The sequence below is a fragment of the Balaenoptera acutorostrata genome, chromosome 10, assembly GCF_949987535.1.
Source record: "Balaenoptera acutorostrata chromosome 10, mBalAcu1.1, whole genome shotgun sequence".
Classification (NCBI taxonomy): Eukaryota; Metazoa; Chordata; class Mammalia; order Artiodactyla; family Balaenopteridae; genus Balaenoptera; species Balaenoptera acutorostrata.
Window position 1 is genome coordinate 65,117,595 of NC_080073.1, and position 27,633 is coordinate 65,145,227.

The following is a 27,633-nucleotide window of genomic DNA, read 5'->3' on the forward strand; positions in this document are numbered from 1 at the left end:
TGAGAAAACATACACAGACAGTAGAATTCAGTTCTGTGCAGCTTAAATTCATTACCAGGAATTGCAGTTTTCTTTAATTACTGATCCTTCTTCATAACGTTGACCATCTCTGTGGCAACCTGTCAACATACCATGTAAACAAATCAAAATTCTAAATTGAGTAATAAGTAAATTAAAATTGTATTTAGTTTTTTCAAATATGCAAAAAAATTTGGTGCCCATCTGAAAGAAATCCACATAGGGTTTGTGTCAAGGTTTGTATATCGAATTCTTATGGGCTTGTTCCATAAGCTTCTATCTTTACATTGTGTATTTGTTCCAACTGAGAGGATTTGTAAAGCATAAAAACTAGATTACTGAGGTATTAATCACTAAACACACTCAAAAAAATAATTAATGTATTTAAGTAGGTAAGCAGTAAAACAGTGTTTGAATTAATTTATGGCATTTCTTATCTTGAAAATCTAATCAACTCTCATATGTAAATATGATTAATTACATATGCTTAGAGGAAGGAGCTCAAAGTGTTGGACCAAAATATAAAGCTATTTCAGTGAATTCACCTTACAAAGATAAACTCTATTTTCTCTTCAAAATTTAGATCAGGAGAAAAATTTATACAGTTGTAGTCCTTTGTGTTCCAAGTCCAAATGTTTCTCAACCATTAACCAAAACTCGTTGCTATTTTACCAGACTCTATAAACTACTCCAAAGAGATGAATGGTGAATTATCATTATATGAAAACCAATCAGTAAGATATGGTGAAAATAATACCCTGGCTACAAATTAAATCCCTTTTGAAAACATAATTTACATAAATTTAAATTCATGCTGAATTAGCAAAAGTAGCAAAATTCGCTCCTTTGTCATGTGAAAACTTTTTTGACGGAGACATGTCACTGATAGATCACAACAATGGCCCTTAGTTACATAAAATGAATTCTAACTTTTTATTCATACAATCATAGGAGGAAATCTACATGTTTAGAAAGCATTCCAAGGGACCTGGCTTAACCACCAGCCACAATGTCACAAAAGCCACTTACAAATTAGCTATCTTCCGATTTTTCCAAAAATTGTTTCACAGGAAATATTTTACAACTGCTTCTCTTCAGCATGCACTGTGTTCTCACAGTTCAATCTTTTGCTTAATGAATCTAAAAATCTCCTTGTATTTGCATCTATCCACCTCTTTTCCACGGATTTTTGACATTCCACTATCACGAGAAGAGAGAAGGAAACCACCTCTCTCCTGGACCACAGGGGAGGGGAAAGATTTAACTTTAAATCAAGTTCAGAGTTTTAATTACTACCCAGGATTAAACACTTTTTGTAAATGAATTTCTATGTTTGTAACTTACAAAGACCCTGGAATTTTTACTACCTAGGAAAGCAACAGAAAATTCATGCAACAATTCAAGTTTTATTCAAAGTCAAGGGAAGTACTTCCTTGACTAGTTCTAAAGGAGATGAGGGGCAAAATCAAAGCTGATTTTTAAAAATTTATACTGAAGTATAGTTGATTTACAATGTTGGGTTAATTTCTGCTGTACAGCAAAGTGATTCAGTTATACATATATATGTTCTCAAACCTGGTTTTTAATCAAAACCGATGAATGTTGCTTGTCCAGCATACCAGTTATATAGATAAAGGGATGAGAAATCACAAGGGTCCTAAGGAAAAAAAGGCTGTCCCTTCTCTAACCTGTACCCAGCTATTAATTTTGAAGTAAAGAGAATGTTATCACCGTGCCCACCCAAGATCATTAGTACTATATCTAGTGTTAGCAAAAGTTCCATTTATTGGTCTTCCTTCCTTAATATCAAGTCAGAGTTGACTATAAGAAAAAACGTTTGCTGTAATCTCACTTGAGAGTTGGCCTCTTGAACAAAAACCATAATCTGTTCATCTGAGTCTGGCCAAGGTGCTGACAAAGTGAAGCATCAACTTCTACACAATACAGAAACGCAGTCCACTCCCTTCTTCCACTCTTCCCAACTCCAGTGTATCCCTCATCCCCTGAAGAGCAATTAGAGAGATCTTTTAAAATCTACATTGTGTCACTCCTTGCTTAAAATCCTCAAGTTATTCCCCATCAAATTTAAAATCAAACCAAACTTCTTACAATGACCTATAAGACCTTATCCAAAATCTCTCTTCCATAATCTTTGTCCTCATCACTCCTGTTGTGCTGGCTAAAGGGTTTCCATGATACTGATGAGGATGGAGAGAAGTGGATGAACATAATTTGGAGACAAAGCAAATGGGACTAGCTCTTGGATTGAGTTTGGAGAATGAGGAAAAAGAGGAATCAAGGGTGCCTCACTAGGATTTTGGCCTGAGCCATAGAGAGGCAGTGAAGCTAATATTGAAATAAGGAACAGGCTTACGGCAATAAATCAAGAGTTCTGTTTCGCATATTTTAGATTTAGATTAAGTCTAGGTTAGCCATCCTAATGGAGAATATCAAGTAGAGTAGTAATGGAAATTCAGAGTTAAGTCATGATTGGAGCATGAATTTGAGAGCCAGCAACATACATATCTTTAAAGCCTTGAGACTACATAAGAGGCTGCTTGAGAGGGTTTGTAGGTAAGAGAAAGACGTCCAGGACTGAGCTCAAACTCTGTAGCTAACAGACATTCAGAAGAGGAAACAGGGAAGGAGTGAACCATGAGGAAGAAGGAAATTCAGGTGAGGGTAGAGTCTTGAAAAGTAAGAGAAGAAAGTATTCCATACAAGCAAAAGTGGTCACCTACACAGAGTACCACTGAGGGATCAAGAAAAGAACAGACATCTTAATATTGCACTTGGAAACATGGAAGTCTTCAATAACCCTGCCAAGATAGAGCTCGGTAAAGTAGCAGGAAACAAGGTCTTGTAGGAATGAGCTGATGAGAGGCTTGGAAGTCAGGAAGTGAAATGTTTCCTTCAGATATTTTTGCCATTAAAGGAAAGAAGGAAATGGGATAATAGTTGGTTAAGGACATGGAGTTGAGGGAGGGCTTTTTCAAAGTTGGGAGCTACAACTACCTACTAACCTCCTACAAGAGAATATCTTGTAAATGATGTTTGCTCACTTTCTTAGTTATTTCCTTGGGGAAAGTTCCTAAAAGTGGAAATTCTGGGTCCAAATTGATGTTTGGACGTCTTTAAGACATTTAATTCATATTGTCATTTTTTTTTTTCTTTTCAGAATGATTTTACCGATTTACATTCACCAGCAACCGAATGAATGAGTTATCCTGTGTCACCCTAATGCATAGACTGTAACTTTGGTTCCCATGTTAGGTACCACCTCATCATGGAAACAGAGTCAAGGTTAGAAACTAACCTTTGATGTTGTCTAGCTCCATCTCCCAAGCAATGCCTGAATCCTCTTTCGGATTCTACTAGTTTTAAATGAAAAATATTTCTTTTAAAATGCTAATTTGAGAACATGATTGACGTTTAAAGGTAGCAGAAAAATTGGGGGAGTTAAAAAAAACATTTTTGTAAATCAATAATTTTGTAAATTGATTGATCCAGGAGAGAAAGGGAGAAATGATGCTTTAGGAGCGAAAGAGGGAGAGGAGAGAGGAGAGAAAAGGAGAGAGAGTGAGAGAGGGAGGGACAATTGTAAGGGTGGTTATTTTGAAAAGATAAGAGACAGTGGGATTTAGAGCTCAAGAGGTGGAATCTACTCCATGGAAACAGTAACCAATATGGGGGTACTTTGAAAATTATGATGATGGAGAGATAAGAAAATTCCTGGTGGTTTTATTTCCTCAAGGAAAAATGTATAAAACACTTCAGAGTGAGTTAATCAAACTGATTACACCTTGACATAGATAAATAGATAGATAGATAGATAGATAGATAGATAGATAGATAGATGATAGTAATGGTTGTTGAAATTAAAGGAGTATTGCAACTTTAACAGCCATTAATACAAAAATAGGGCAAATCAGATATTTGGAAAGTGAAATCAGTCTCTTGATTTGAGAAAAGATGACAATATGATGTAACTTATTTTAAAATAACTTCATCATAAAGTGTTCTAATAACTGTACTGGTCTCAATGTCACTTCATGGAAGGCAGTTGCCTGCTCTAATCAGGAGTCTGCATCCCAGGGGCAGTCAGTAGCACTGATCCTGAAAGGCCAGACTCCAGGCAAGCTGCTACAAGGGGTTCCATTATCCATCTTTTAATGAACACTAGAGTAGCAGTATAATGAGTATCAGAAATGGGCTTTCACTGGCAAAATTAGTGGCTTGTTAATCAGCATAATGGATATAAGTAATCAGCTCTTATCGGTTAAATTAACAGCAATAAATTGATATAGATTAGCTAAAACATTTAAAAATCACATCCCACTCTCATACTCCACAGTTTTTATTTATCTCTTAAGGTCAAAAGCCTTCACTCTTAGACCTGGTGCCCTAGGATTGATCTGTACAAGGTCCTGTGTCCAGCCACTGGGTAGGAGGATTTATCATAACCTGACACCCTCTGTAATATTATCACATGGGAAAATTCCAGTAAATTTTTCAAGCAAGGTAGATGTGGGAACATCTAACAGGATGGAGACCTGAGACTTCAGGAAGCTTACAGAGGTTTATGGATTAGTGTATATCTCCCTACCAGTATATATTTTTGTAACAGTATGCACGACAGAATTTGGACTGTGATTTATCTTCATTGTAATGTGGTTAAGGAAGTTGTGAAGGGATAAATAATCCTCATTCAATTCAAATGTGTCAGTGGTTTACATCCATTTTTTACCAATGTGAACATAAGAGTTGTGTGTAATCAAATTAGCTTAGGTCTGTTCACAGCACATGGTCCACTAGACTCTTTTCTTAAGATCTGCTACACCAAGAGATTCTGTCTGGAAAATCCACTCTGGTTCTGTTTCAAACTCTGTCACTTGTTTTCTGTATCTGACATTTGAAATCCTCCAATGACTGGAAGTAACCAGCAGAGATGGGACAAAACCCAGAAGGAAGATGTTTACTCATATGTCCAAACCAATTTACACAAAAGGTACATATCTATTTATTTATTTTTTGACATATTTATATTTTTAAACCTTAAGATAATATACATAGTTTTAAGTCCCAGGTTGAAAAAGAAATGCAGTATAAGAAACTAGACAATAACATGTAACTAGATACTTGAAAAATATTTAATAAATTAGTGAATGAACTAGACAATACCATGTAAGTAGATAACTGAAAAATATTTAATAAATCAGTGAATAACTGAAAAATATTTAACAAATCAGTGACGCTTTACTAGCATCTCAGAGGAAAGTCTCTTTATATGGCAAAAAAATTAGTATAAATAGTATATCATTTCTATTTATTTTAGTTAATTTTGTAAAATTTTTAAATATCATGTAGTGTTATTTTCTTTTAACCAGCTACTTTCCTAAGGAAGATAAAACAAAAGAAAAAAATCACTTTCATGAGTGCAAATATAGTTTACTGTGAACATTTGCTGCTAAACAAAATGATGAATTGCTTCCCTCCATCATGAATGGAATAAAAACTATGCTGGGAACATAAGTTCTACCTAAAACATGACCCTAAATTAAAGTCTTAGGAAAACCCTAGCTTTCAACCAAAAATGGACATGAAAGAAGCAGCAATTTCTTTTCCAAATGGGTTACATGACTCAAATAAGAAAAGCTCAAATACGTTTTAGCACATCAAAAGCACCACAGCTGATCCATAATATTTATCCTCAACTTCCAGGAAGATGACCCTATTCGTACTTAATATCTCTCAATGAGTTCTCATAACTAAGATAAAATCTTAAACTCATGATGTGGCCTATAAATCCTGGCAAAATCTGACCTCTACTCACCTCTCAAACCTCATCTTATGTCACCCCCAACCCTCCACTGATCATGACTCTCCGGAAGTGGTGGCCTCCATCCAATTCCTGGGCAGCACCAAGCTCCTGGCTCCCAGATCCCTTTCTGGTCACCTCACTCTTCAAAGTCTTCAGGTCACCTCACTCCTCAAAGTCTCCCACCCAAGCTAATGTTATGTATTATTTTACATGTTAATGTTATATTCTGGTATACTTTCTCACCGCACCCTAAATGTTTCCTTCAGAGAATTTAACACAATTTGCAATTGTACAGTGAATTTGTTAAATATCTTGTAACCCCCACATATAACTTGACTGTCACTTCCATGAGGATAATACCTTGTCTTTTTTCTTCCCCATGGTTGCCCCCAGCAAAAGCACAATGACTGGCATGGTGGAGGTAGTCAATGAATATTTTTTGATGAATGGCTAGGTCTGCTATTTCTAAGAGACTATCTGCCACTTTTTATGGTGAAATAAATGTTTGCTGAACTGTTTACTGGTAAAGACAAAGGCCAGGCATTATTTTTTTTTTTTATTGAAATTAGTTGATTTACAATGTTATGTTAATTTCTGCTGTACAGCAAAGTGATTCAGTTATACATATATATATTCTTTTCCATATGGTTCATCACAGAACATTGAATATAATTCCCTGTACTATACAGTAGGAGCTTATTGTTTATCCATCCTATACCTAAAAGCTTATAATACGTGTGTGTTTTAAGGAACACTTCCTCAATTTTACAAACAAGATGACATTACTGAGAATGAAGGCAACAGTCAGCATCTGGATCTTGCTAGAAGGATACCAAACCCTAGCTTATCCTACATTGTCTTCTAATTGTAATCTCCACTCACCATCACCCATTTACAGTCATGTGACATAGCTCCGAGGAAACCTGCATTGCTGCCTGTATAAGTGGAGCAATAGAATTTTATTTTGTGTTTTTGGCAAATTTTGGATATATCGATTGCTCAGATTCTATAGCCATTTTACTATAATTAGACCAATACAGGAAATACCACCATTTTCCTTATGAATTATTTGTATTTATTCGCTCAGTCTTAGACTTTTAAAACTACCCTATATGGAGCACTCTTTTGTTTTTAATAGTTTAAAACCCCAGATTGGCAAAATGAAACAAAACAAAAACACACATGGTGACTCTATTTGGTATTACTTAGGCAGAGAGGGTGGCCAACTTTATTTTGCCTTTGCACTGGTTTAAATGGCATTGCTATAACATAGGTTCTAATGCTGCGAGGTCCAATAGTCTCATGAAATAGTAAGTAAACTGTTACATAACTCTGCAGAGGATCAGGCTTGTGAACTTGATGAGATTCTCTAAGAGGTTACACTCAAAAACGTGTGAGCGATTTTTTTCTTGTCAATACATTTTACAAAAAAAGAAATAAAGAATTTTAAGTAACTTTTATATAAGTTGAGTGAGTATTCAAAACAGAATCTAGACCAGCCTTCGTGGCCGTCACAGCAGAATTTCCCTGAAGGCACTAGTCTGACGCGTGTACCCGGCATCTAAACCAAAGCACATTAACAATCCTAAGAAATTTATTCTGGTGATTGAAATATTCATTTTTCATTTCAACTTAAGAAAGGAAGGGAGGAAGGAAGGGAGGGAGGGAGGGAGGAAAGAGAAAGAGAAAGAGAAAGAAAGTTGGACAGATCTTGTTATGAACTAAAATAATGCTTGAACACATTCCCAAAGCCTACCTTCTGGATACCAAGGCTTTGTGTGAGGAGGCCATTCCTTCTTTTCACGGCAAAATGACTTGTAATCAGGACAGCAATCAGAATTCTCCCTTTCACAGAATTTATCACAGTAACACAGTGCATTTGTCTCATAGAACTGAGTCACACAGGCATCATCTCTGTCTTCACAACAACCAAAACTTCTACAGTATTGCCCTTTGAAAATGGCTCTTTTGAATCGAGTACCTTCCAAAATGGTGTGATTCCTAGTGAAATTAGCTCCGGGGTCCACTTCTCTTTGAGATAAATACTGTCTCTCCATCCAAATTTCTCTGGTGAGATAAGCAAGGATTAAAATCTTATATCCAGTCCACATTCTCCAGAGGTCAGGTGTGGCTCCCACTTGCTATTATATTCAATACCCTTGGCCTTGGGGCTTCTCCTTGGAGCCTGAATTCTAATCATCAAGACAACTCAGCCTGAATCCTGAAACTGACCCTTTACTTGAACTGAGTGTATTTCTTGTAGTTAAACATTAATCAAGAATTTCAATGTTTGTCCAAGATAAGGTAAGTGTTAGAAATAGACCATTGTCATTCCTCCAATGTTTAAATTTTATATTTAATATAATGGGAAAAAAATGCCCATCGCCGTAAAAATAAATACCTAAAAATCTTAGGTATAGATGATATATTGAATATTGCTTGCTTCCAAAATAATCTAGATTCTTAAATCAAAAACCTCTCTGGAATACACATGGCCCAAATTATGGCTGTAATAACTACTGGCAAGGTGTAGGGAATTCAAAAGTCAAAAACAATTTTTCATCACCTACTTGCACCGCAACTAAAATCCAGGCTCTCCTGAGGTTGTCTGCTAGGATCTGCCATAACAATAACACATGCCCAGTCACACACTGGCTTGATTTCCCATGTGTACCGCAGTCACCTACCAGAAGCATTTTGATTTCAAGGCTTAGTGGAGCCTAATTCAGCTAGAAATTCCCTGACGGTGACCTTAGTTTTCTCTACCTGAATCTCTACTTGACATCAATGCAGGAATCTGCAGTATCTGAAAGGCAGTTTATAGTCAAGAAAAGTCAATCCTGTGTGCTAAAGAGCTACGGGGGACCGGGGGGCAGGGGACGGGTAGGGGGTAATTGTGAAGGAAACTCAAAGGTCAAGATGTCTTTAGTGTTTCTCTAAAGCTGTGCAGTTTGCTATACCGTATTTATTCATTAACTATAATAACTCCCTTTGGATTGGGGATAAATAACCAGTAGACGATGATTCAGCAAGAGTGGCCAGGTTGCCTAGAGGAAAGGACTTGTCTTGACAATCAGAAAACCTGGACTCTTGTCCCTGAGCTTACTGTTGAATTGGCTTTATGATCTTGGGTTCACAATTTTCTTCTCTGGTCCTCAGTTATTTTCCTACAAAATGAGTGTCTTCCTCTCCAAAGTTAATCCATATTGCCAACTATTCGAACTTGTTCCCCGACTTTGCTCTGTAAATTATTTGACTCACACTTTTATCTTCATTGTTTCCCTTTCTTCTGGCACCTTCCTCTCAGGCTATAAACCAGTGCAAGTCTCTTTATCTTTTATTGTTTTACTTTTACATCATCATGGTGTCAATTTCCATAATCTCACTGTCTCTCCAATCCCAAAACTGCTGGCTCCACTTCCTTGCCACCAGCTGAGTCACTAAACTACTGCAAAGTACTGTCTCCAGTCCCACCGACCATCACTAACATCGATTCCCATTGACCTGTGTCCATCTTGATCACACCTGAATCCTCTGCAGCATTTAACCCTGTGTAGTGAACTAGTCAAGAACAGGAGCCAAAGAGTTAGACTAATGAAGTTCAAATCCTAGTTTCACCACTGACTAGCAGCACGTCTTTGAGAAAGTGGCTTAGTCTCTCTATACTTTAACTTCATCATCTGCAACATTTAGATAACAATATTTATTATCATATCAGGTAGGTGGGAAATTTAAATGAGATAATACATACATAAGTACATAAGTACATAAGTACTTAGCACATCATTCATGCTGAATAAATGTTAGTTATCATTCAAAAGTACAATCTCCACCTAAAAACTCTTTCCTCCTTTAAGTCCGACACTTTCATGCTCTCCTACTTCACATCCCATTTTTTATAAGGCTCCCAATTTATCTGCTTACTCTTGGACTCACTTCCTTCTCTTCTCTGTGGTCATTTAAAGTGTTCTCATCAACATCCTCAATCCTTTCCCTCCCTGGTCCTCACATATCATCTTTCTTCAAAACACCAAGCATTGAATCAACCTAAAAGCCATGGGCTACAAGACTCTGTATGAGGTGGACCTACAAACCTGGTATCTCTCTGGCCTCAATTTAAACTATTTTACCCCTCAATCTTATTGGTCTGGTCATCACACTAACCTTGCCCTTCCTCATCATGCCAGGCACACTCCTATCTTAGGACCCTTGCACTTGTTGTTCCTTCTGCCTGAACCATGCTTCCCTGATATACACATGGATCAATCTCTCATCTCTTTCAAGCCTTTTTTCAAATGACACCTTCCCAGAGAGACCTTGCCTACATTTCCTACCTAAAATGACACCCCATCTCCAGCCCCAGCTCACTCTATCCCCATTCTCTGTGCCTATTACTAATATATTAACATTATATTCATATCAGTCTTATTTATTTTCTGTATTTCCTCTCCAGAAAGCTCTACAAAATCATAGAATTTTGTCTACGTATAATTTGTCTGTTGACCATTTTATCTTCATCACTTAGTTCCTGACACATATTAGGCACTCAAAAAGCATTTATTCAATAAATATATGAAACCTACAGTTTGCATTTTCTACCCCTGTACTATGTCTATCGGGTACTGTTGGAGATGATCCACCAGCTCGTAGAATTGCGACCACCACAAATTTTTTTTTTTTAATAAATTGCTCAGTTGTCTTTTTTTTTTTACTATTTGAAATGCATCCTATTTATTTATTTATTTATTTATTTATTTATTTATTTATGGCTGTGTTGGGTCTTCGTTTCTGTGCGAGGGCTTTCTCTAATTGTGGCAAGCGGGGGCCACTCTCCATCGCGGTGCGCGGGACTCTCACTATCGCGGCCTCTCTTGTTGCAGAGCACAGGCTCCAGACACGCAGGCTCAGTAATTGTGGCTCACGGGCCTAGCCGCTCTGTGGCATGTGGGATCTCCCCAGACCAGGGCTCGAACCCGTGTCCCCTGCATTGGCAGACAGATTCTCAACCACTGCGCCACCAGGGAAGCCCCACCACAAATTTTTTGACTTTGGTCTCAGCTAAGCTCTTAAGTGCTGCTCATATTGCTTTAACTTGTTCCCTTTGGAGCCATTACAAACCTTGATTTCCTAACTTCCTAGAGAGCGTCACTTTCTAGGGAAGACATTCTCTCAGAGGTTACCAAGAAAACAAAGACAGCAAATGTTAATCCCATGCCTTCCTGTCATCAAACTCATAAACCAGTCTACATTTGCAGCTATCCTCCCCATCTTCCTTCCAGACTCAGAAGATGAGGTGTCATCCTGTTCCCGGGGAATTCTTCCATCTATGATTTTTAGTCTTCCACCATTTCTCTTAGTCCTTCACTTATCTCTTGGTTCGTATACATCTTCAACCCTTTTCTCATCCAATGACTTCAGCCCCTGAGTAGGATTCAGCAGACGCTGTTGACACTCTGTCCATATTTCCATCATCCATACCTTTTTAGGACAAGCTGGCTGAAATTGCATCCCTATGAGTTAGTGATCAGAGCTCCCTCCTTCCCCGGTCCCACTGCAGAACAATCCAGAAGTGCTAAGAATTAACACCCTCCCTGTAACCCAGAAGAAGCCCTTTAAATAATGTGTGGAAGAGTTGATGTATAAGTACCCCACTCTCCTTATTCTTTGATGGGTTATCTCTGATACCCACATACACATAACTCTCACCCTGAGGTAAGAGTGGGAGCCCCACAGTCAGAAGGGATTGACAGTGGTGCCCTAACTTACTTGTTTACAGCACATGGTTAAATATTACAGTTTAAGTATATCTACTGATTATACTATCTCACTTCAATCATTTCAGTGTCTCAAAATTGACGAAAGCTTTCAAATATCCCTGCAAAGAAACTTCACATTGCAAGTGACATATTTGACACAAATTCTACTACTAATATATTCTTTTAGACTAGTAGTTTTCAATAGAGGATGACTTTGCCTCCCAAGAGAAGTTTAGCAACGTCTGGAGACTGTTTTGATTGTCTGGACCACAAGCATCTGGTGGATGGAGGCTAGGGATGCTGCAGAGCTTCCTAGAATGCACAGGACAGAACACACAACAAAGAATTATCTGGCCAAAATTGTCCATAATGACACTGGCAATGAACGCTGATTGACACATTACAAACATTTTAAAACAACTAACAAGAAATCAGAAAAAAAATAAAATGCTCATATTTACTTGCAATTTGGATTTACATGAAGGTTGATCAGATGAATCTCCAATAAATGATTCTGTGACATAATAATCAATAACTGTAATACATAAATACTGGGGTGGATTTTCAAAAACTGGAGGTGTAATGTATGCATAACTAGAAAGGTTAGAGTTTACCATGCCACACCCTCTTTCAACATGACCATTCTCCTTGGATGAGCTTCATTTCCGATGAGAAGAAAGTGCTGCATTTCCTCTTCTTGTGATTTTTACTACCTTCATTACACAGGAACAATGGAGGAAATCAGCACCTTTGGATGTTTCCTAGGAAAGAATGAAGTCAATCAAATAATTTGTCTTAACACTAGATCTTAGCTAGATGCTACAAAAAAGGACTGGACACTGGAAATTTTAGTCACGTTTATCCAATCGTCCCCTCTCATCCACAGTTTTCCTTTCCATGGTTTTAGTTCCCCACAGTCAATCGTGGTCTGAAAAAATTAAACGGAAAATTCCAGAAATAATTCGTAAGTTTTAAATCGTGCACTGTTCTCAGTAGCATAATGAAATCTCACGCTGACTAGCTCCATCCCACTCAGTATATGAATCATCACTCTTTCTGGCGTGCCCAGGTTGTATGTGCTACCCACCCATTCATCACTTAGTGACCATCTCAGTTATCAGATCGACTGTTGGGATATCCCAGTCCTTGTGTTCCAGGAACCCTTATCTTACTTATAATGGCCCCAAAGCACAAGAGTAGTGATACTGGCAATTCAGATATTCTCTTACTGTGCCTAATTTATAAATTGAACTTTATTATAGGTATGTATGTATAGGAAAAAACATAGTATTATACGTACAGGTTGGTACTATCCAAGGTTTCAGGCATTCACTGGGGCTTTTAGAATGTATGCCCTGTGGATAAGAGGGTAGTACTATAATTGGAAGTTTTTAGATATATTTAAATAGGCAAAAATAGGGAGAGAGGGAGAGAAAGACAGAGAACTCAAATTTTAGAGTAAAGAATTTCAATGAGACATAAAGAACACTTTTGCCTACAAGGTGTAGTTGTCTTTGGATTAGGTTTCTAAGAGGGATTGGAAGATTTTATACATTGTAATTACAATATATGTCTGTATATGTACATATATATGTCTATTTAATACACAATACACATTGTGTGTTAGAGAGTGCACATAATCTCTTTGGATCTTGCAGTAGTCCATAATGGTAGAAATTATATTTATTAGCCCTATTTTCATTTTTACAGATGAAGAACTAAGACTCAAGTGACTATGCAAGTTCACAGCCAATGATGAAGCTGTTGACCCCAAGATCAGGGCACACATCCCTGCCCCATCCAGCCTTCCTGTTTAAGTATTCACCTGGTCATCTTGACTAAACCCTGCCCTTAGCCCATGACATGGATAATCTATCCAGATTCTTTCCAACCCAGTGATTCCTGAGGTGGGGAGAATATGAGAGGGGGTGGAGATCTAGCAAAGGATCATGGGGTTTTTCACTGACTGGTTCTACATTGTAAAAACAGTCAAGTGAAACCCTATTCCTCTGTGGAAGTTTACCAGTTAATGCAGACTTGGTCTCTAATTATACATTACTGAGAAAATTGAAAAAAAAAGTAAAAAATTAGTAGATCAATGAAATGGAAAAGAGAATCTTACAATAGCTCCCTAACGAGTAATAGTTCAGGATGCTGAGCCCAGGTCTAGGCATGTAGCAATTTGTCTCAAATTCTTCTCACCTCTCACAGTAATTAAACAGATACTTTGGGTTTACTTTCCCCTTGTCTTTTACTTTTTTTGAAATAGCAATGTCAACATCCTTTTCCATTAAAAAAAATTTTTTTCCAACACAGAATTGCATGCACAGCTATTTATGTAGCATGCATTTGCAGATTAAGAGAGTCTAGTGGGAATATTTCATTTACACCAATAGGCACCAAAGCAAACCTCTAATGGGCCAAGAGAATGCATCCAATTTGGGCCTGGAAGGAAAAGAGAGGCCCTGACTAAGGCCACATTTTACCTCCCACCTGGTCTCCACTCTGGTTCAAATACCTCCTACAGAGATTATGCTGCCCATTCTTTGCCTTGATGTAAATAGGGGAGGAACCTATGAAATCTCATAATGATAAGACCCAGAAAGAAAGAAAAAAAAAATCAAAGAAAATGAAAGAAAATGCAGGAAGGCAAAGGCGATCATAAAAGACTACAACAGAGAAAAAGCTAACAGAAAAAAAGTTATTAGAGGAAAAAGTTTGCATATGAGTGAGAACAAAATTTTCTTTCACATCAAAATTCTAATTTCAATATATTTAAACAGGAAACAATAGGGGATGCAAACAGTTATCCTCTAGAGCTAATAAAATTTTTTTAAATTAATGCTTTATTTCACATGAGGCAGTTGAAAATAAGAAATAGCCCTGCTATCTAATTCTCTTAGCATGTTTTTAGCAGAGCAACACTTTGAGAAAAGGCAGTTTTAGTCACTCATTATTTTATTCAAAAAATAATAATATATGTATAAAACTTCAAATGTACTCCAGGCACTACTATATTTGGGGGGATACACAGATTAATAAAACCTAATCCTAATCCTTACAGAACAACCCAGTATATCCAGGGAAGCCAGCTTGTAAAAACATCTTTGCAAGGAGCCTTGATAAGTGTTATTACAGAGACCGTCAGAGTGTTTAATAAGAGCACAAAGAATGCAGTGGCCAACACTTCCTGGTGGAATTAGGAAGGATGTTACTAAGGAAATGACATTTCATTTGAGGCTTAAAGTTAGTAAGTAGGATATTTGTCATGTAAAGTAGATATAATTCTAGACTGAGAAACAGAACATAACACAAGACACATTTGAAAAATTGGTAGGGGCCAGATACTTTTGGATCTTGAATGACAAGGAGACACCAAGTACAGACTTCACTTTAAAAATAAGAAGGAATATTAGTCAGTTGTTTTCCCTCACCCCCAAACTTTTTTAAGTAACAACATACATTTTCCTTTAGGGATCTGCTCTTCCTCCAAGCCATGGAGTCTTGGTGAAGGTGACCATCATAGGTCTTCATCTCACCACTTCTGGAGATCTCATGTGACATAAACTGAGCCCGTCACTCTCTCCTGAGAATTGAATCTTGAGTGGAGTGACTGGTATGAGTTATTCAGATACTGGCACCCCCACGACTGGCCAGGAGGTACTGACCAAGATCCTTGGTTAGTCAGCTTTTCTTTAATTTCTGTGAATACCAATATCCTTCAAAAAATTCTTTTGGGGAGACCTTCGATTAACCATAGTCAGTATCTGTCATTTTTAACTAATGAATCCTTGGGACAGGAAGTTATTCCAAATTCATAACAAGACAAGGATATGGTCAGGATGGCATTTTTTGATAGATCATCATGCTAGCAGAACAGAGGATGGATCAGATGAGGGTGAGACTGGAGACTGGGAAACTATTGCAGGAGTCTCAGCAAGGATGATGAGAACTTGGCCTTGAAAAGTGGTTCTGAAATAGAGTAAAATAAGAGAGATATGAAGCAGGTAATACTTATAAAATGTTTCACTGAATGTGGAGATAAAGGAATAGGGGTCACCCAGGGTGAGTTCCAGGGTTCTTGCACTTATGACTAGCTAGTAGCAGTAGCTACAGAAGAAGAAGTTTGGGGCAAAAGTTAGCTCAGTTTGGAATCTATTGTTTGATTTTCTGGTGGGTTCTCCAGATGGGGATGTCTAACGAGAAACTGACTTCCATCTTTGCTAGAGTGTAGATTTGCAAGTCATCAACATATAGTAAGAGCCATGAACATGAATGACAGTGCCCATGGTCAGCCAGGGCTAAGGCAGGACTCTGGAAGGAAGCTATTTGAATAGTCTAAATGTGTTTGTAAATGTGTTTGCAAGTAATTTTATTTTAGAACCTCATGGGCTATACTGAAAGTTTTTTTTATAATTTTTTTCATAAACTATATGAAAATTCCAAATATACCTCAGATATTTGTTTTATGAGAGACATCATGGTATATCAGAATGATCCTTAGCTTTGGATTCAAGTCAAAAGTAGATTTAAATTCCTTACCAGCCATGTGACATGAGTCAAGTTATTTTATCTTCTTACGGGTTTGGTTAACTCACATATCAAAATAGGAAGCATAATACCAATCTTATAGAGTTGTTTTGAGGATTAAATAAAGTAATCTGTGAGAAAGTACTGGAAACATTCAGAAGCTCCTTTCCTTGCAAAGGATTAGTTCACAAAATGCTGATCTTAAGCCAATGTATTTAAAATCCAAAGGGACTCCACTGTTTCAGCTTGTGGTCCTAATGCATTCTCCTAAAATGACTTAAAACTAAACCTAATCTTATCTTCTTTGTTGATTTGTATTTATTTGGAAATCTTTTTCAAAACCTAACTGTTTCATCTATATGAAAATGTGTGAATAAGGCCAGCCACTTTCTCAATGATCTCTGCACAAGTGAAAGGGGCGTTCCTAGAATATGGCAATAGTGTTTACTGCCTCATCACTACTTTTAATTTGCAAAATGTGAAAAAGCTTTGAGCCTGTGGAATCTCCACTAGCTTGAGGTAATCATCCTAAATGTACAATTCCAGTACACCTAATGTTTAAAAGCCCTTTCATTTACAAACCCATCACCTCCCTCTGAACTCCTAACCCAGTGGTTTGCACACTAGCTGCAGAATAGACTCACCGGGGAAGTAAAAATTATAAAAAATAAAAGTAAACCAGTCTCCAGGTCTTATCCCAAGAAATGATGATTTCATTGGTACAGTATGAAATATGGTAAAACTCAAAAACAGCTGCTGGAACCACACACTCAAAAGCTGTTTCATTTTTTCAATCACTTTTTCTCATCTCTTGTCTATTAATTTCAATGTTACAGACCCAGGGCCTTCCTTCAAGTATTTCATGATTTGTGATATGTCCTCTGGATTCATTGAAAAATGAGTCATTCCATATACTTGTGCAATACTCATCCATTTCTTTATCACTTTTAATTTATAAAAATTATCTCTACTTTCCATCCCATCATGTCTTTTTCATTTCGGCACTTATTTTGTACTTATCTACCAGAATGGGGTTTATCATGATCATAAATTATCTCAAAACTAACATATGAGTGGCAGATTTCCTGTCTATGACTCAAGAAACACAATGACCAAAAATGACCTAACATTACTACTAACCCCATCTATTGGTGATGGGTGCTTTTAATTGCAGCGTAATTTCATTCACAGAGTGAGAGTCCATGAATTGAAAATTTATAAGTGGAAACGCTTCTGTGAAATAATGCCATTTTCAGCAACATGGATGTAACTAGAGATGATCATACTAACTAAAGTAAGTCAGAAAGAGAAAGAAGAATACCATATATATCATTTATATGTGGAATCTAAAATATGACACAAATGAACCTATCTATGAAACAGAAACAGACTCAGACATAGAGAACAGATTTGTCGTTGCCAAGGGGGTTGGGGGAGGGATGGAGTGGGAGGCTGGGGTTAGCAGATGTAAGCTTTTAGATATAGAATGAATAAACAACAAGGTCCTACTGTATAGCACTGGGAACTATATTCAATATCTTGTGATAACTATAATGGAAAAGAATATAAAAAAAGAATGTATATATATGTATAACTGAATCACTTTGCTGTACAGCAGAAATTAACACAACATTGTAAATCAATTATACTTCACCTTAAAAAAAAGAAAAGTTTCTGTACCAGATATATAATAGCCACTCAATATATATTAGTTTCTTCTCTAGATTATGCCCTTGCTTCACCCCTCCCTTTCCTATCATTCATCTTTGGATAAAAATGTGCATTAGGAAGACCTTAAATTGTCTAACCGTAAATTCTAAACTCTTGTGGGCTATTAATATTCGGCAATCTATTTCTTCTTTTTTTAGAATAGAAGGGAGTTTGTATTCATAAGCGGGGATCATGAGGGTATTCACTTCCCAGTTACTCACAGAGACAGTGGTAACAACCCATTCGAAAATGATGATGTTCAATCAGACCAGAATGAGGCAAATGAGATAAAACACTGTGTGAGATGGTTGTGTGTGGGTTGAGGGAGGGATGACAGTTCTAGGCAAGGGTAGGGTTCCCTGTTTCTCATCATAAATAGGCACCTTTTTGTGTGTTTTACAGGCATCGTATGTTGTGGGTCCTTCCCTCCCCAGCGTGAAGCAGGAACCACAGCTGATTGGAAAACCTGAATCATTTTGAGCAGCTGCTCTAGTGAAAACCAGGAGAGAGAAAGAAAAGTGTTTCCATTATCACAAACAAGCAAAGGGGAGATTGGAGACGAAGGACTACCTCTAAAATATTTCAAAGCTCCAAGAACAAAAAAAAAAAAAAAAGGAAAAAAAAAAGAAAGAAAGAAACAGGAACACATCCCTTCCACAATACAGAGGGATATAAATAGCACACCTGAAATGATCTCATTCACAGCAGTGTGTTCAAGAAAAGAAAGTGTTGGGTTTGGAATTAAAGAGGACCAAACTTGGGTTTCGACTTTAGCCCTCATATTTTGGTGTATTTTTTTTAGAAGTCACTTAATACTTCTGCAAATCAGTTTCTAAGTGAAATGACAATAAATAGACCAGTTCAGCATATTTTTCTCCCATGCAGGCTGTCTGTGTGAAGGACATCAACAGTAAAGACCATGAGCCAAGCCGAACCTTCTTCCATGTTTCTGCCCCTCCTGCAACATGGTGCAAATCTGATGCCCATACGTTTTTACTGCTGGATTCAGAGTCAGTCTAGGCAACTAACAACCATCTGAAGCTGTATTGGCCTCTGTACGCCAACACTGAATTAAATCTTGGAGACAGAGTTTTGGGTGAAGTAGAAAATAATAGCTTTATTGCTTTGCCAGGCAAAGAGGGCCACAGCAGACTAATGTCCTCAAAACTGTGTGTCCCAACCTGGAGGGGGCAGTGAGGAGTTTTATAGTAATGGTTCAAAGAGGGCATGATCCACTCCTGAACATTTTTCTGATTGGTTGATGGTGAGGTAAGTGGGAGTCAGAATCATCAACCTTCTGGTTCCAACCAGTCTGGGGTCTACGTGCTTGTGGGCAGCATACAGTTAACTTCTCCCACCTGGTGGGGGTTTCAGTATCTGTAAAAAAGCCCAAAGATATTGTTATGTGTATCCCTTGAGGGGGAACCTGGACTCTGCCCCAAGGCTGCATTATTGTTTCTTGAACTCCTCCTCCATTGTCTCTGCATCTCCTCTCTTCCCTGATTAATAAATGCTTGAACCTGCCCATTGGAACTCAGGGAAGGTCATGGAGGCTGAATGAATCCTATTTCCTGTAATCAAGAAACAGGGGGCACAGAATGCCTTTTGCACCCAGGAGCCCCACAGGGTCCTGCTCGGTATCACATCTGATGAATTTGTATCAGATTCTGTCTTATATTTTTATACCCCCAAAGCAACAAAATCTTCAGCATTATAAAGTCTAGTTCAGTCGTGTAAAATTTACACCACCAAATAGCTCTCCTAGCTTCTGTGTCTAAAATAATGACATTCAGCTTATTTTATAGCTGTCCACAATAATATATTGGTACTTATGTTCAAAGGTTCCTTTTAGATAATTTTTCAAAACAACTCTTAGTTTGAGTTTGAGACATCACTTAGATAAAAACTAGTTGCAGATTTTTAATAGTAATTTTTTGGCTTGCCTGCCCTTCTATGCGGTGGAAGTTGGTTATTCCACTTACATTCAGGCACCCAGATGCCTACAGTATCATGAAGAAGGGAAAAAGAGAAAATTGCTTTATACTGTATGACAATATTGAGATTGACTTATGAAATTTTAAAAGTAAAGGGTAAAGTTTTCTGGAATTCTATTGCTTTCTCTAAAGGACCAACCAACCAACCGAGACCATTCCCAGGAAAATGATATGCTCAGATGATTTTAGATCAGATTATTTAGGAATCTCATTCCTCACATGGCTTCATTTATTGGCTATGATGCCTTTTGAAATCTATATCCCCATCTAGATTTTGCTTCAAATTCCTCACCCACATTTTAACTGTATACTGGATACGTCCACTTAAACATCTCTCAGTGATCTTAAACTCAACATTTGTAAAACTAAATTTACCTTCTGCCTTTTCCATTTCCCTCTCTTTTTGCCTCCATTCCCACCCACAACACACACACACAAACACACCAAAATACACACACACACGCACACACACACACACTCTTTCTATGTTCCAATATTTGTCAGAATAGGCTAGCCTTATTCTGTATGAACAAACAGTCCCAAAATCTCAAAGCATAACATATAAAGTTTATTTCCAGCTCACACAAAGTCCTCTCTTGACTGGGCAACAATCCAAAGCAGCTGCCCTCCATGGCGTGACTCAGGGTTCTCAGCTGCTTTGATTCTGTGGCTCTACCATCTCCACATATGGCCTCCCTGCTTCTTGCCAAAGAGGAAGAAAGAGAGGAGAGGATGGTTCCAAGCTTTCTGTGGCTTCATCCCAGAAGTAGCAGTCATCACCTCCACTCACATCTCATTAGCTGGTGATGGTTACACGGTCTCTCCTCACTGCAGGGGTGTTGCCAAGTCTAGTTGTCCACATGGCAGAAAAAAGGAACAGGAAATAAAAACCACACAGCATCGTCTTTAACTGAATGTCCAATTTCAGATTCCCAGGCCAGAAACTATGACTTCATCCCTTTTTCTCCATCACCCCCACACTCCATCCATGCATAAGTGAATACCATTAATTTTGCTTTCTCTATATCTCCTTAATCAGTCCACTTTTCTTTATTCCCCCACTTAGTAAATTCAAACTCATGTCACCTCTGTCTGATGACCACAGCCACTTTCTCACAGGGCTCCCTGCCCCCAGTATTCTCTCCGTTCTATTCTCTACACAGCAACCATGGTGATCCTTTAAAAATACCAACATGATCATGTTGACTTAACCTCCAGCTTAAAATCCTTCAGTAGCTCCCCGTTGCTTTAAAACAAAATGCCCAAACCTGCAAATATGATTTATAAGACCCTGTATTACTTGGTATGTGCTTACCTCTCTAACTGCACCTTTTACAAATTCACTCCTTGTAGTGGGTGTGGTGCTGTGCTGCTCGGAGCCCCTTCAAGTCCCAGGCCCTTCTCTCGAGTCACTAGAAGGTAGCCAGCTAACTGTTCATGGCTGAAACCCTTTTCCAGAATTGCCTTCTACCAAAGGAAGCTACCTCACCCTAGTTTACTCCTTCACTGCCACCCCCATTCCCTGGGCAACATTATCCAAGGTCAGTGGAAGATACAAAGACCCTCTCCTTGCTTCAATCTGTGATACATTTAAAGAGCCATCCTGGTTCTAGAACTCACTATGTGGGAGCCCGAGATCCCTGTTGTAACTTCATCACATCCCAACTTTTCCCGCTGCCTAGTCCTGCCTCCCTCCCCCCCAGACAGGTGCTGTCAACTGAACACACTTTCCAATAACCTCCTACACTGACATCTCTGTCCTCGACTCCATTTCTGGGGGAACCTAAAACGTGCCTCAAACTCTGTGCTGCAGCCACTTGAAATACTCACAGCACCTAGAAAAGTCCTTCTAGACCTTTGCTCATGTGATGTCTGAGGCCTGGAATGCCAATCCCACCACCTTGATTTTGCCTGATCTACTCATCCTTATGGACGTGAAGATCACATCAAGTCAACAAAGAACATCACAATCTAAAGAGGCCCTCTCATCAAGTCCATACTGAGTTAGGGGATATATATATATATTTCCTTCTGCCCTCAAAACCCTACCTACTGTATAGCACAGGGAACTTTACTCAATATTCTGTAATAACCTATGTGGGAAAAGAATCTGAAAAAAAATGAATATATGCATATGTATAACTGAACCACTATGCTGTACACCTGAAACTAACACAACACTACAAATCAACTATACTCCAATAAAATTAATTTTTAAAAAATTGAACTTACCCAGACTCTGAGCAATGCAATCTTATCAAATTGCACTGTAGTCCCCTGTGAAGTGGGGTCCTGAGTACTCTCAGATATACAGTGAAAACCATTTGGAGTGACAGGATGGACCTACCATAAAATCTGCTTGAAGCTCAAATACATTGTTTTTTTAAATTCTGAACATAGCCCTTGCTAGCACTCTGGGCCCTTAGCATCTTCTTCTGACCTGGGAACCTCTGAACCCTCAGAACTTTGCATGGGGGCCTTGGGGAGACAGAGATCTCCCTGGATTCCTCCTATTGCACCTCCACCCCGTCACTTATAGGGCATGTGGATGTGGCAGCAAGCTGAAGGCTAGGATTTGTCCAGAGATCTTCAGCCTCTCCCATGTTACATCTTTCCCTTCTCTTCTCTCACCAACCTCAGGGGTAGCAGCTGGCTTTCTCCATCTTCCCCCAGTACCCTGAGATTTTCTCTGCTTCTTCAGTGAAGTCTTCCACTTATCTTTGGATATGCTAAGGACATAGAGCAGGACCCTAGGGAGTCTTCTGAGGCAGACCCCTCCCCCATATCCTCTGCTTTAGCTCCTCTCTGAGGTACCCAGATAATAGTACCTGATGCACATTTCCAGAGTTGTTTTACAGATACCAAACCCCCAGCAATTAACTACTTGATGATCATGAGCACATAGCCGCTAGACCTACTGGAGCCCGAGGATTGATAATGTTAACCCTTGTTACCTCACTATGAACCAATCAGAGAACTGTGCACTAGCTGACCACTTACCATGGGACGCCCTTCCCTCACCTGGCCTTTAAAAATTCTTGCTGAAACCCATCAGGGAATTCATATGTTTTGAACACTTAGCTGCCCTGGACTCCTTGCTTGGCACCTGCAATAAACACTGCACTTTCCTTCATATCGACCCAGTGTCAGTAGATTGGCTTTACTGTGCATGGGTGAATGGACCCAAGTTTGGTTTGGTAACAAAGGAAAATAAAGCAATTTAGAAAATCATTTTCTCTCTCTGTTGCAGAGCTACCGACTACCTACAAAGGTCAAGAAAGCCAGATTTAAAATTTAAGACCAATCAGTGACCTCTTTTTTAAGCAATTTCTTCCTTTCTTCCTTGAAACAAGAAACCTGGAGGCTCAGCTTGAGCTGCAGAAGAGCTGCAAGGAAACACATTCAGGAAGGATATGAAAATGTGTGGGTTTCATATTTGCAAAAAAAATGTCCCACGTCACATTTATTCATGTGTCTGCTGCTCCAGAGTGTAAGTGTCCTGTCAGCAGTAAGTATTTTTATTTGTCTTTGCAACTTCAGTGACTAATAAAGTGCATAGTACATGGCAGGTGTGCAAACATTATTTGTTGAAAGACATTCAGAATATCTCCACCTCTGACTTCAGGTCTATTACAATATTTCTCCTGTTCTGAAGAGCTCCATCTTCTATCTCTTTAAACTCTTGCTTCTTCTCTTTTTTTAATTTTTTTTTTTTGAAAGTTAGGAACTGCTTATAATTTTATTTTGTATTGGAGTATAGTTGATTAACAATGTTGTGTTAATTTAAGGTGTACAGCAAAGTGATTCAGTTATACATACACTTGTATCTATGCTTTTTCAAATTCTTTTCCCATTCCCTGTGCTATACATTAGATCCCTGTTGGTTATCTATTTTAAATATAGCAGTGTGTATATGTCAATCCCAAACTCCCAGTCTATCCCTCCCCCCCATTTTTCCCCACTATCACCATAAATTCATTCTCTAAGTCTGTGAATCTGTTTTTGTTTAGTAAATAAGCTAATTTGTATAATTTTTTTTAGATTCTGCATATAAGCAATATTTGTCTTTGTCTGACTTACCTTCATTTAGTAAAATAATCTCTAGGTCCATCCATATTGCTGCAAATATTGCCTCTTCTCTTTTAATTTCAGTTAAAATGTATACTCTGAGATACTGGTCTCCTCCATTTTCACCAGTAATCCACACATTTGGATTAATAAGAAAAACAGGCTAGATCCATGTACATATAGTACATATTTGCACTTGTGGTATACATTCAATGTATTTATTTTTTGTTTATTAATAATTTATTTTTTAATCTTCTTTAACTATTGCCCAGACTCTAATCTCCTAAAGACAGAAAATTATTTTTTATATCACTTGTCTTTGACTGGTATAAATTTTTTCTGCATACAATAAAAATGATGTTAACCAGCACACAGAAATATATAAGTAAAGAAGATAGACTTTAGAATCGTAAATAACTTCAAGATATTGATTCCAATTAGGGGTTGAGGCACACATGAATTTCTAAGCCTGGCTAAGGCTACATAGCTATAACAATCAAAATAATAGATAACATTTTTTGAACTATTACTCTAAACCAGACCATGTATTAATAATTTTACATGTACTACTTCACAGCATCTTAGAACGTTACTACTGGAAAGGTTACTATTTTACAGGTGAGTTTAAATAACTTGTTCAAAGTCACGCAGTTGCTAAGTGTCAAAATCATAATTCAGATTAAGACATTTTAGTCTATAATCCATGATTTTAAATATTACAATACAGCACTATTTTCTGCATATCTGAGGAATCTTTCTGTTATTTCTATGAACCACACTTTCTACTCTACACACTAGTTTTCTAATGTGATGAAAGGGTTATGGTTGTTACCCAGTGAGGTAATTTAAATGGACTCTAAAAGTATGGTGCTTGAACCCCAGTTTGAGTCCTCTGCTTTAAACCCAGGCAATTTCTTCTTAGGGTGTGTTTTAATGAAAGTTCCCCCAAAATGTTCCAATTTATTCTAACAAACCACCCTCCTTAATAAGTCTAAGCTAAGCTAAAAGTAACCTGGAAAACCTATATCTGAATATAATTAGAACATGGACATACTTATTAATACTTATTAGGAGTAAAGGCTGCTGCAGGAAACATATGTACAAGGAAATCTTTGAAAAGAGATCTTTTGTCTCTAAGCGCTGCTGCGGCCACCCAAGCAGCTGCGGCTGTGAGTTTTAATATCACTATCAGTCAGTTAAACTTCTTTTGGTTACATGTAACAGAATGCAACTTGAACTAATGAAGGTAAAAATAAGAACATCATTGGAAGGGCACATGGAGAGCTAATGTAAGCAGGGAGGCAGGTGCCGCTTAGGAGTCAGTGGGACCAGTGGCTGCAAAGCCAGAGGGAATTCAGATGAGTCCCTCTCACCTATATTTCCCTCCATGTCTTTCCTTCTTTTGACTCTCAATGCAAATCACATTTCTGTGTTTATCTGTATTTATCTGTATTCAGTGTGGAAAAGGACCCTGAAAGCTTCTGAGACAATTCAACATCCAGCCACCTACATAGGAGGTGAAATTAATTCTCTCATGTCAAAATCCAAATTTATGGGGAAGAAACGTATTAGTCCAGCCTGAAACATGTGCTCATTATGACCAACTAGATGTGGATTGAGCTATATTCTTGAGCTGGGGTTTTGTTTCTGTACAATTGAACTGGGAGCTGGGGATGTCATCACAGTTGTATGTGCACCAATGCCCCTGCAAGAACTGTGTAGGTAGAAGGCTGGGAGTTCCTAGAAAAAAAGAGTATGGGGCTTCCCTGGTGGTGCAGTTGTTGAGAGTCTGCCTGCCAATGCAGGGGACACGGGTTCGAGCTCTGGTCTGGGAAGATCCCACGTGCCGCGGAGCGGCTGGGCCCGTGAGACACAATTACTGAGCCTGCGCGTCTGGAGCCTGTGCTCCGCAACAAGAGAGGCCGCGGTAGTGAGAGGCCCGCGCACCGCGATGAAGAGTGGTCCCCGCTTGCTGCAACTAGAGAAAGCCCTCGCACAGAAACGAAGACCCAACACAGCCATAAATAAATAAATAAACAAATACTTAAAAAAAAAAAGTAAAAGTCTATAAAAAAAAAAAAAAAAGAGTATGTGTTGGGTAAATTAATAGATGTTCACCTCAAACAAGAAAGGTGGAAAGCATAGCTATAATTCTCAAACTTGTTTGTTTATGTCATAGACTTTGAAGAATAAAAGAATCACAACCTCAAACACCCATGAATGAGCATAAACATGGTGTACACCTTCCTGTATCTGATGCAGAGATTGGCTGAGTATGAGTGACGCTAAAGGAAAAATAAAGGACAAAGACGCTTAATGGGACTTGTTCTTGGTAATCCGAAGGAAGGCACAAGAAAACGAATCTTTACTGTGTAGGGTACAATATCAGTTCTTTTCACTTATCTCATTTAATCCTCACAGCAATATTTTTATATATAAAGTGGTCTATAGTTTCTCCATTTAGCAGATGTGAAATTACCTAAAAGAGGTAATAACTTTCCTAAAATCAATTTTTTTTATTATAAATTTATTTATTTATTTATTTTTGGCTGTGTTGGGTCTTCGTTGCTGTGTGCTGGCTTTCTCTAGTTGCGGCGAGCGGGGGCTACTCTTCGTTGCAGTGTGCGGGCTTCTCATTGCGGTGGCTTCTCTTGTTGTGGAGCACTGGCTCTGGGCATGCAGGCTTCAGTAGTTGTGATTCACGGGCTCAGTAGTTGTGGCTCACGGGCTCTAGAGCACAGGCTCAGAGAAACGAACACAGAAATGCATTTTAGAATAAGAAAGGAAACAAAAATTCAAGCTCTGAAGAATTTGGGTAGCAAAATATAAAATACAAATAATATAGTAAATCATATAGATGGAGAAAACATCAGGGAAAGAAGGAAAGGAGAAAAGCCTTAGTTAATGAAAAAGCTCATGATCTGGGAGTATAAAGGCAAGACTGACCGTGTAGTGATGGAATCTGTAAGACATGCTTGGTAACTAGCTCAGGATTTCCACTGACCATTGCCTAGGAAAATCATGTCACATAAGTCAGGACTTGGACAGCCAGCCTGGTTAATGAATAGTCTGCTAGTGAACTCTGAAGCTCTGACCACAGTTCCCTGGGCCTAGTGGCCAGGGTTAACAACCTCATTCAATCATTTTTGCTTAGTGAAACATTATCTGGTACATATTAACCAGAGAATCTCTGAGTATAAATTCCAGGAAGATTCTGAGCTATCACTCAGTGAGGGAAGGGGTAGAATCCTCACTTCACAGACGAAGAAACTGAGACCCAAACAGAACCACTGACTCAGCCACACTCACACCAAGCATCAGGGGTAGAGTCACTGTCCTACTTCCTACCAGCACACTGAGAAGGGAAAGGGCTGAGCCTAAGGCAGGGCCAGTGTGTCCCCAAATAGAGGATGAGTCCATGCTGTCAGGGGAAGGGCCCTGGATCTGAGGTCAGAGGGCACAGTCCTCAAACCAGCCACTTCAAGTATAAAGCCAGTTATCAAAACACAGCTCAGAGCCTCCAGAGGTCCTCAGCCTTAATGAAATAGTCATGTTCAACTGTTGTTCGGTTCTGAGAATAGTCTAATGTTCTTATTTTAGGAAAAACAATTGGACAGAAGATTTCAGTTCACCAAGGCTGATCTCCTCCCCAACACAGGGACTGTGGCCATATGGTGTTCTAGTCTTTCAATCCCCTCCTGTGATGGAGCCTTTTTACCCCTCTTTTCTGAAACTT

General features: G+C 38.4%; 1 protein-coding gene across 2 annotated transcripts in view; it reads right to left on the reverse strand.

Annotated features, from left to right (window-relative positions):
* Positions 1 to 8,046, reverse strand: part of TINAG (tubulointerstitial nephritis antigen) — an 86,589-nt gene extending 78,543 nt beyond the window's left edge. Inside the window, exons 1-2 of one of the 2 annotated variants that reach the window (XM_028167686.2) lie at positions 7,821 to 8,046; positions 56 to 119 (exon numbers count right to left, since the gene is read on the reverse strand). In XM_028167686.2, the coding sequence (XP_028023487.1) occupies positions 56 to 119; positions 7,821 to 7,950 (194 nt within the window). In that variant the 5' untranslated portion in view covers positions 7,951 to 8,046. Of the gene's footprint in view, positions 1 to 55; positions 120 to 7,595 lie in introns of both variants that reach the window. The other variant, XM_007186946.2, reaches the window with a different exon arrangement.
* Positions 8,047 to 27,633: the final 19,587 nt, after the last annotated feature.